Raw genomic sequence first — 11,185 nt, 5'->3', positions numbered from 1 at the left:
CATTTGGTGTAATGTATGCTATTTTTACTGTATAGTTATTTAATATAAATTTTCATTCCAAATGCATAAGTTGTATATACCGTCTTTTGAAATGTAACTATATTTTTAAGAACATTCTATATTTTGTTTAAAATGTAGCCACTCTATTTATGAATAAAAACCCCAAATACAAAATTAATTACAATGCAACTGGTACTCCTGAAGCATCTTCCAAATTGGACTGTTTTCTATTATTTGGGCTTTTGTCATTGCCATTTTGTAACGAATATCATCTGCTCGTGGCTTGGAAGTTACCTTAGAGAAAAGGAAAATATTTTGAGTAGGACACGGTAACTCTGAGGTAACAGAATATTCAACATCCTATTTTTCAAATAGCACAAATGGAAAATTATTCAGCAGCAAAATTTGAATCATGTTTTCTGAAGTGGATATTCAGGAACGATGTACACAGAGATGACGTGATGTATCCCTTTGGGTGCAAGACCAGGCCTAAAATAACCAGTCCTGTCAGCACTGCATCCGATGACCTGGATAGTACTGCAACAGGAGCTGGGTATGGGGGCTTGGGATTGCTTGGAAGGTATTGCTCCCTTGGCCATGTCTGTTAATCTGGGGCAAAAAAGTTCATTTTTTAGGCCCTATACCTGTTAGGGATTCTCTGGCAAAATATGAGTTGATTAAACTGGCTTTGCACTGCATCAGTGAGAAATGACGTAATGGCACCTGACCGATTTGTGGTATATACTGTCATCACTTCCTGCGGGGCTCTTCTGTTGAGTTTGGTGTCAACATTCTGAACAAGTAGAAAAGCAACTTCAAGTTTATGCATCAGCGGTAATCTTAAAAGTTTTCAGGTTAATGCGATATTAAGAGACTGGGCCAGACGTCAGTGGAGTCCATAGAAAGTTTAAGTTGAACACTGTAGTAAGTATTTAACATATTTTGCCATATAATAAGTGAGATGTAGCTTACACGCTTCTAAAATGAAGACTACTCCAAATAGGTTAATGCTTATTAGTTTGAGATGTCCACTTCAGGAAAGCATAAAACGTAAATTTGTATTTGATTCCTACCATGTCATTCAACCTGCTCTTTTTATTTGGCACATCGGATGCTGCTAGTACTGTTCTAGTTAGTGTCTAAGTTAGAATTTTCATGGGAAAATGTTCTTTAGAGAGGTTCAGTAAATAGATTTAATTAATAATGTGTTGATGCATACAAGATATGTGGCAGATACACAGATAAATTACATTCATTAAGCTGTAGAAACACAATATTAGTATGTGCATCATTAAAAATCCACAAGTAACTAGAGTTTCCAGACTGGCATTTTTACTTTAAGTTGAAGTCATTACATATTTAGATCTCCAGCTGGTTCTGCACTAGTAAATGAAGTGAAGATGTCCTAACTTAAGAGCCAAATGAGCTATTAAATATCTAATTTGTCTTCATAGATGCTATTTAGAGCTTTTAAAGTTACCCTTAACAATAGTTTAAAGACTCAGCTAAAGCATGCAAGTAACAGTCATTGTATTATATGGATTGTGGTCAATGTAACCCAAATCCATTAAGGAAAGATAAATATTTTAAAGATCTTGGCTTTTCCTGGCTAATACACTGCAGAAGAACTAATATTTTTAAGTATATGCAACCAGGCTTACCTTAGCTATAGTTAGCATTAACTTCACTGTTTCAGGAGTATTATGAACTGGTATTATACGTAAATGACTGCCCAGGAACCTGCACATCAAAATAAATTCAGGTTAAGGTTACTTTCAGAATGCACATTTAATTTGTTACGCCATAAAACTCAAGAAAGCATTCCCCTGTGATGTAAACAACGTCTTGCTGTGCCTTCACCACACATCTGTAGAAGATTGCCTTTACATATAAAGGTGCCTGGGGAGCTCATGCTGTTTGTGTAGCCATCTGTCCTGTTTCTGTACCGCTTGTTTAGGTGGGATTTGGAAGGGCTCATTTCTTTTTTCTAGGGCTCTTTGACCATCAATCAACACTTTTTCAGCACGTGTACATTCAGAGAGCGCTAAACCCTATTCTGGTATTTTGTTGAAGACTGTTCTCGGTGCCAGTAAAAAAATGTTTGGGTTTTCTTAATGGCTTTGGAAGAACACAGCAAAGTATCTAAAAACACTGTGCTAAAAATACTTCAGAATTTGAACTAAATCTTTGCAATGTACCATCCAAATATAGCAATCAGTATGTCAGACACGATTAAGGTAATGGGATAATTCTGCTAAGAATTTCATGTAAAGACTTGGTCATTCAATTAATTTAACCCAAAATTAACTCTCCTTCTACAAATACTGTTATTCAGCTGCATTCATTCTTGAGAATGGAATCTGAAGATTTAAAATACTAGCATTGGTGGTTGTTCGGTGCAGCCATGGAAGATATCAAAGCTTAGGCAATCATAGAGTCCCTCCTTAGACTTGTGTCTTCAGTGTGTGGTAACACTGACAACGAAGTTAGCATTGCTGCTGTTTTCTGTTGTAGAGCTAAAACATGGTAGGGACTTGACAGCAAAGACTGAGGAATTTTAAATAACCCAAAATCTAATCCAACCCCAGTGCCCAGCTGCTCTGTGGTATCCTCCCCTGGGACCACCCAGTTCTTCCCCTCACCCTGATGACTTGGACTCATTCACATTAGGACCCACATTGGTTAGACATCTGAGCTGAACATGGCTGCCCATTCTTCTAATTAGCAAAAATAAATCATAGAATCATTAAGGTTGGAAAAGACCTCCAGGATTGTCAAGTCCAACCATCAACCCAGCACCCCCAGGCCTCCTAAGCCATGCCCTGAAGTGCCACATCTACATGTTTTTTTGAACACCCCCAGGGATGGTGCCTCCCCCACCTCTCTGGGCAGCCTGTGCCAATGCCTGTCTACTCTTTCAGTGAAGGCATTTTTCCTTATATCCAATGTAAACCTCCCCTGACACAACTTGAGGCCGTTTCCTCTCATCCTATCACTAGTGCCTTGGGAGACCAGCCCCGACCTCACTACAGCCTCCTTCCAGGTAGCTGTGGAGAGCAATACAGTCTCCCCTCAGCCTCCTCTTTTCCAGACTAAACCCCACCCAGCTCCCTCAGCCGTTCCCCATCAGACCTGCTCTCCAGACCCTTCCCCAGCTTTGTTGCCCTTTTCTGGACACGGTTCAGCACCTCAATGTCCTTCTTAAGTATTTTAGGCAGTGTCCTTCCCTAAGAGTAGGTACTCAGGTCACTGTTGAGTTTTGCTAAAACTTGATACAGAAACTGTGGTTTGATTTACATTTAGGGATTAGGGAAATAAATAGATGCAATTTTGCTAATCTAGCATTGGGCTAAGCAAAATATGAAGGAACAAAATGCAACAAAAAGTATTTCAAGTATGCGCCTACATCCATGAGAATTACCTGCTGTAATTGGAAGCAAAACTAATTTTAGTTTGTATTTTATTGATTTGATCAATGGGCAGAATACTGGCCATCAGAACGCAAAGCTGCTCTTTGCTCCAAGGTGTTTAACGATTAACATACAGATTTACTCAGGATATTAATGGAATGTTCATTTGAGCTGTGACGATGAAGATTTCTTTCTCCCTCTTCCCCCATGATATACACAACCCGACATAAAGTGGTCATGTTGTTGAACAATCCTGTAATGGTCTTGTTAATAAAAAAAAAATCCTTCCCCAATTGCAACAAACCCATAGATAAGCAGAAAGAAACAGTCGCACAAAAAGGCCTGAAAATACATGGGGACTTTGTTTTTTAACAAAGCCAAGAGGTGACTTGTAGTTCGAGAGACCGTGGCACAAGTTTCAATGCAAAAGCTCAGGCAATGATTTACACACAATAGCAGAACTGCCAGGCAGTAACAAAGCACGTGCATCTAAAATACAATTGTGCCTTGTCAACATCATTTCAGTGTGGTCTGCAATGACAGAACTATTATTTTTATTTTAATAAAATTACTGACCTGCCAAATGGAATATAGTTTCAAAACATCGCATTTGCGAGTGATCAACACATGCCCAAACTCTGTTCTACATAACCACAAAGCAGATTGAGAATTAGCGTTGCCATCAGCTGAATAACAGGTTCTTGCTGAATGGTGGCGGAGCTTTTAAGACCTCTCATGAAAATTTATGGAATTTTCACCAATGGGTAATGGATTTCCTACATTTCATCCCATGCGCTTTGCTGCTCATCAGCGTTTGGCAGTGTGCCCAGGAGTTAACGAAACCGCTGCTAGTTTCAAGGAGGTAAAGATCAAAGACTCCATTAGAATAGTCACTTCTTTGATGTCAAGAGTGAAAATCAGCTGCAGTTAGGACTGCTGTACCTACGGGAAAATAGTTCTGACTACAGGCGTGGAGCACGATCTGATAGCTGTTGTCAACAGGTATGTACTGACACATGCACGTTTTCAGGCTTCATTAGAAATCACAGATAAAGTTTTAAACGAACCAGTTTGAAGGTCCAGTTTTATACTTCTGGTGTAAAATAACATGATTTCAATTGTTCGAGCTCTGCATAACAGACACTGTTCCAAGTAAACAGATTTGAGAAGCTCGTAAAGAAGCTGTACTTTGCAATAAAGCCTTTTCTCATGAAGGAAACTTGCCAGTTCTGTTTTGAAAATGACTGTGAAAAGATGTCGACAGAGCTAAGAAAATTGCCTGATTTTCCACTTCAAGAGAAAACTTTAAAGAGAGTTGTATTATGTAGCCCTAAAGTGATTGAAAGGCATGTTATTTGCTATGTTTTGAGGAACGTCCCCTTTTATTACCTATGACAGGTCAGATTGATTCAATTAGTATTCTTTTCATTCGCCATTAATAAACATATGCTTTAAGTAATTTTCCAGTGCATGAGCAAAATAAAATCCATATTGCTGAAAGTATTTCCTAAAATAACAGTCCTGAATCTAGGACTGATACTTCATTTCTTCCTAGCAAAAAAAGCTTTGGTATGATGTTGAAATCATACCTCCTCTGAATCCTAAACATGACATCCCATTCTTCTGGTCCATGAAGAGCAGCTGACAAAACCAAAAAACTGTTCCGATGAATGTTTATGAACTTCTGAATCCTTTCGAAAAACTGTTCTTCCCCTGTCATGAGCAAGTCTTGAGCGTCTGCCAGTATAAATGCCACACCTACTGAAGGAATTGAAATAAAGGGATACGCCATGGCAGTAACATGATTTAGTGCTCACCACAAACCAGAAAGCAGAATTCTTATCCAAACAATAGTTTAAAAGGTGATGGAACAAAGCACATGAAAGAATTCACACATCTTGACAGTGAAATGCAATCATGAGACTTGGCCAGCAACGACTAGTATTTTTAAGATAAAACTACAAATAACTCAGAGGTTATTGTTGACCATAACATCAAAAAAAAACCCCAACTGTTCAATCCACTCCAAGTACAGACACCTGAATGCCTTTGAAAGCACATGCTTCTGGAACAAGCAACTGCTGTAATGGAATGGATTTAGGGCAAATGCAAAGACTGATTGAAAAGCTCAGCAAGTCCCATTTCTAAATAACATAAACAAACACACCTGTAACATCGTAAAAGGAAGCTAAACTGTCTACCATGAAAAAATAAACTATAACCCCAGTTATAAGTTGTCCTGAAAGGGAAAGTTAAGGCAGCTGAAGTTCAGGAAGTGTAACAGTCGAGGATATGAAAGATGAGGCCAACATGTGCCTTGTTAATCCTTACAGTTCAGGAAGGCTTCGGCTTAAGGATCTCATCTACCTGTCTAAAGCATCTTCTGCTCTAAAGAGAAAGGACAGACACTTCATGTTTGCAGTTTCAGTGACTTCCTAATCAAAAAAACCCCTTCCCTGTGCGGGTGCCAGAGCAGGGGCACAGGCTGCCCAGAGAGGCTGTGGGGTCCCTTCCCTGGAGACATTCACCCCCCTCCTGGACGCGGCCCTGTGCCCCTGCTCTGGGGGTGCCTGCTCCAGCAGGGGGTGGGACGGGGTGAGCTCCAGAGGCGCCGTCCAACCCCCGCCATTGTGTGAGTCTGTGATTTTGTGAAACCTTCTCCAAGAATCCTTTCCCTAACTCCTCAGCTACCACTGGGTCTGCAAACTCAACGTGAAAGATGAAAGCCGAGGGTCTTGGTTCACCCTTGTGTTTACAGCCATGAATACTAAAAATCTCAATGGCTGTCTTACATGTTAGTGGCCCTCAACATGTTTGCTCAGTTATAACAAGAATTTGCTAAACAGTTCAGCTGATGCGCACCAAATCTAACGTAGCTGTTCTACAATACCTCCAAAAAAAGTAAACAACAATGAAAATGTTTCGTTCTCCAAGTTCTCTGCTCTGTCCTCCGGTTTATGTGCAGTCACAGCTCAGCTCTTTCCACTATTGCACGACATTCCAACAAGGCAACTTTTATTCAGTTTGGTGTAGCCTACAGTAGGGTAGGTGATCTTGTACCTCATTAGAGCTGGCTAGTTTAAAAACATAAGCTTCATAGTACTGTACCAGAAAGAGAAAATATCACGGATCCAATTTCCACTGATTCTGAATATCGAACCCGGTGTTGTTGCCTCCGTAGAATTGTAGAAATTTCATGATTCTAAATAAATTTTAAAAAGTTGTTTTTAAAATATGTTTTCAGCCAGCAAGTTAAATAGAAATATTCTTAAAGCATTGTCTGAACCAATCTAGATAGAACTATAGCATCATTGCTTAAAAAGTAGTAAGATGTTAATTAGATTTTGTCAGTTAATGAAATTCTGAAATATTTGCATTGGAAGTTATCAAACATTGAATGACAGTTTGGCATGCATACATGCAGTTTGTCACAGGAAACTCTTGCATAATTCATAAAGAAGCTGAAACATTTTTCAGTCTATTTTTGTAAGATGTGCTAAAGGAGGATTTGCAGAAGTGAGGAACATACAGGAGTTTGTTTCTATGACTCCAGTGAATTAGACTGCATTATTTTCACAGATGTCAGCATTTCATTTGGAAGACAGTTCAGAAAATCTGTATGGGACATGATTTTCTTTAAAGCTTTTTGACAGAATGCAATCCACTCAGGAAAACTGGAACATGGCACTATGCAACATAATAACCTACAGAATGGAGGGGGATTGGATGTAATTTTCAGCCTGCAAAAAGCATTTCTGCAGTATGTTCTACAGAAGCTGCTCAAACACATTTTAAAAATTAAATGACTGAATCCTTTTTAGCTAATGACATGTCCTTTAACCTACCCATTTAAAACAAAGCCAACCTATATAGGGAAGTGTCGTGATTTACTGGAAGGCAACAAAATAAAGTCAGGAGAGCAAGTGAACCCTGAAGGAGACAGTAACCGGAAATGTTATGCTTTCAATTGGTCTGGAAAGGGAACACTCACAGGGTAGAACTACAATTTTGGAAAAAACTCTCTGCTTCAAAGCCACTGCTGACAGTGAATTATTTAACGGACAAATATAAATTACAGCTATAAGAAAAGCATAGCTGCACAGGGAAAAGGAAGCTCATAACCAAAACTGATACAAAGCAATACCTTTGTAAAAGAAAAGCCATCTTAGATTTGTGTTCAGCCATTTCCCTGTCTTTGCTCACTGGGAGTCCTTACCAGCAGCAGTAGTTTTGAGTAGAGCTGGGGCTCTTATTAGTAGGAGCGAGTTATGCTGGTGTAGCTGATGAAACCACTGCCCTCCAATACCTCTCACCATGTCATGGATTAAGTTGCTATTGAAGCGGTTCCCAAACAGGAGCAGTTTACAGGCTGTCATTCCAAGACAAGCAGGCAAATAAGAACAGGCTTTAAACTGAGATGATTCAGGAATTACTTCAACACCATTCATCCATTTATACAGCAGAGATGGGGTGATAACCTTGTCAGCCAAGCTAGCGTAAGATAGCATTGCTTGTGAATTAAACCCCTCTTGCCTCTAAATTCTCTCCAGCTAGCATGAAATTGGTCTCAGCTGCAGGAATTAATTACCAGCTCCTTGACATACCCTTTCACTTTACCAGGGAACACAGTCCAATTCTGATATTAATGGATATAAATATACATCAACATCCCTAAGACTATTTTAAAGTGAATTGCACCCTTACTGAGTAATAACCTGCCCCTATGTTGACACTGTATAGTAGAAAATAAAGGGTTTAGGGAGAAATTCAGAAAATTTAAACAATTTCTGATTAAATTATTCAGAGTGCTAATTGAAAGCAGCATCAGTGCAGTGCAAAAATGATGACTCAGGAGGACATTCCTAACTCAGTGTAACTCAGAATAGCAGGTGACAAGAATTCTAAATAGGTACAGAAGTAGCTAGGAGAAAAACCGCACGCACACACACAAAGAACCAGTATTACAGCAGAAACAACTTGAGACTATCACTTTTTTAGCCTCAAAAAACTACATTCATTGACACTGCATAAAACATTTCTACATATAGAATACAGGAAATGCTTCTTTCAGTGTTTCTTAGTAGGTCAGATGCCGCTCTTGACAAGCAGTATTGTACCTGCAGAGCTGTACTCATAATAACTGTTGTTACCCATCTTGACTGTTCCTGCTCACCACTTTCTGTCATTTTTTTCAAGGGTTTAATGGCTCTGCAGTAACATCTCAGCTGCCACCTTCTGAAAAGCTTGGAAAAAGAAAGATGACAAATATTACCTGCCAATTAAAGAGGTGAAATGTATAATGCACACAGATCCATTAAAGATCTGATTAAAAACCAGTGCACTACCCAATTCTCCAAAATGTATACAGGTGTCCACTACCACTGAACTAATTTAAGATGGCAATTAGATTCCTAAATGGCTTTAAAGACTTTGCAACTGAGAGGCCTTCTTCTATAAGGCGTAACAGGATGAGCAGCATGATGAATAAATTACTTCAGAAAACCAGTCCTAAAACCACTTAAAATGACTAAGGAACATTTGCCCTATTTTCAGAGGGCATGTTTGTCACTGTGCACCTTTTACACTAAGATACTTTTGGGAAGGCTGCCCTGGGCCTCCTGCCATGCCGGGCCTCCTGCCCAGCCTGGAGCGGCCCACCATGCCATGGGCCTGAGCGCTAGCTCTTTTTATGTACGTTTGCATTTCACCCTTCTGAAAATATTCCTAGATATCCAGCTTGGCAGGCATTTCTATTTCAGTAAGGCTCATGCGGTGCAGCTGGGGACACTGAAGCTCCCTGGCAAGAGCAGCCTGGGAGCCGGGCCTGGCCTGGCCTCACATCCCTGAGGCGCCCGCCTGGGGCTTGGTGGCCATGTGCTGGGGTTGGCAGAGCTGCTTTCCACAAAACCTTTGTGCCAGTTGGTTCCTGATATAAGTTTTAATCGGGTCTCTCCTCATTGCCGCCGCCGGTGCTGCGGTGCCTCTCAGCCTCGCAGCTGGGAGCTGGTGGCCAGGAGGAACCATGGCTGCTCCTTACCGGGGACGTGTAGCAGCTGAAGCCAGCCTTGCCTCACGGGTCTGAGGAATTAAGAGATGGCAAACAAAAGCTCCCAACAACCAAATGAAGTGCAAAGAACTTATTGCTAAGAAAGTAACTCAGGTCTTGGCAGGAAGTGAGGAAGTACTGATGCCGGTTGCCTTTCCTCTGGCCTGCTCAGCTCCTGTCTGCTACTCCGTGCTCCCCTGCAGCGTACGGGACCGAGCTTCTGCTGGGATGCTGGCAAAAGCCTTATCATCTTGTAAGTGTCCCCATAAAAATGTCTTCTAGAAACTTGGTGTTGGCCTGAGAGGCTGCTGCTGTACAAGTACAGATATTGTGGCATTTTTACATAATAAGAACGGCTGGAAGGACACCAGACAGAACAAGTGGGTGTAACAAACAATAATGGTAATAAGTCTACTTTTGCACAGGAAAAAATCTTGAGGGAGTGTTTTTAATGGGCAGCTAATTCTGCAGCTGTTTCTGGGGAAGAATATTCCAAATTATTTTCTATGATATTCTAAATATAGAAGTTACGCAGTACAAAAATGTGAAAGCAAGAAACAGCACCACTTTCAATGAAAGAGAAGTACTGAGAATGTTAAACCTTCTTTTTTCATCATATAAGAGGAAACAGTATTGCCTTTATATGGCAAAGAAGAGCTGGAGTGTAGGGCCATCAAAGGTACTGAAAAAGAGCATTGATTTCCAGCTCTGTTCTTCACCCCGTATATGAATCTAGACTCATGACTATCTACTGAAACCAGTGTTTTTACTGAAAATCCAAGATTGTAGTAAAAGCTTTTCCTTTTTAAACTGGTTTTAGAGCATTTTAAAATGTATCATTCAAAATGATACATTGAAATAGCAAATTGTCTGGCTTGATTAGAAATAGATATCTTAGTGGTTTAAAGATGACTCTTCTTTTTGTTTCAGGCAAATAAGAAGAATCAGATTCACATCTCATTTCCTACTTCTGTTGGTCAAATGCACCTCAGTTACAGTTACTGCAAGGGTATGGAAGTGTCATGCTACTTTTGACAGTAAGTCAAATACCTCTAATATTGAATTTTTAAATTTCTGTGGAGTGTAAATGTGAAAGTCAGCAAATTAAAGGAAAATAACAGATGTATTGAGGTATCCTGGCTGCAGTGTTGTGGAGAGGGGTGACAGGGCCAATAAACTGTGACGCCATTTCCTGTAACACGGTGGAGCCACATCCTCTGACTGCATAGAAAAATCAGGGAGCTAAGAACAACAGCAATTATTTAAAAACACAATTATAAAATAATAAGGCAATTTTGTTATGAGCATTGATAATCCTGCTGACATCTGCTGACATGGTTTGAATTCATGCACACTATGAATGAATTTCTGTTTCAGTACTAGAGAAAACCCAGTGGCAAAGAGTAGGAACTGGTTTGTTGTAGTATCTGAATCACGTCCCTGAATTCACATTTTGGTGTATGTCTAATAGGTACATGAATTAATTGAATTACAACAACTTGGATGGAGAAAAAACAATGGGAGGGAATAGAATGGAATAAAAAGATGATTCACAATGTAAATAACTAATAGGTAAGTAGATTTTTGTTTCCTTCAGTGTATTACTGTTAGAAATGGATGGTACATAAAAGAAAGGATTAATTACTACATTTTTTAAAATTACAGAGAAATCGAAACACTGGATTTAGGCTCCCAGGATACCAGCAGATGCCTTTTTCCCCTGTAGCCA

At 39.8% G+C, this 11,185-nt stretch overlaps 1 protein-coding gene across 1 annotated transcript; it reads right to left on the bottom strand.

Moving 5' to 3' along the window:
- Nucleotides 1-174: 174 nt before the first annotated feature.
- On the bottom strand, nucleotides 175-8,596 carry C6H1orf146 (chromosome 6 C1orf146 homolog). Its single transcript, XM_075098119.1, has 5 exons — nucleotides 8,528-8,596; nucleotides 6,519-6,612; nucleotides 5,000-5,168; nucleotides 1,662-1,740; nucleotides 175-294 (listed from the first exon to the last, which is right to left on the bottom strand). The coding sequence occupies exons 1-5, from the start codon at nucleotides 8,594-8,596 to the stop codon at nucleotides 175-177; spliced, it is 531 nt and encodes a 176-aa protein (XP_074954220.1).
- Between the last annotated feature and the right edge of the window lie 2,589 nt (nucleotides 8,597-11,185).

This window comes from Phalacrocorax aristotelis, chromosome 6 (genome assembly GCF_949628215.1).
Source record: "Phalacrocorax aristotelis chromosome 6, bGulAri2.1, whole genome shotgun sequence".
Classification (NCBI taxonomy): domain Eukaryota; kingdom Metazoa; phylum Chordata; class Aves; order Suliformes; family Phalacrocoracidae; genus Phalacrocorax; species Phalacrocorax aristotelis.
Note: the sequence above shows the minus strand (reverse complement) of the source record. Positions and strands in the feature narration are given on the sequence as shown.

Coding starts and splice junctions, on each gene's coding strand:
- C6H1orf146 (XM_075098119.1), bottom strand. CDS start 8,596: ATGACAGAAAGTGGTGAGCAGGAACAGTCAAGATGGGTAACAACAGTT. Junction 5,169..6,518: donor CGTGATATTTTCTCTTTCTG/GTACAGTACTAT, acceptor TTCCTTCAGTAG/GTGTGGCATTTATACTGGCA. Junction 1,741..4,999: donor ATGTTTAGGATTCAGAGGAG/GTATGATTTCAA, acceptor TTTGATGTGCAG/GTTCCTGGGCAGTCATTTAC.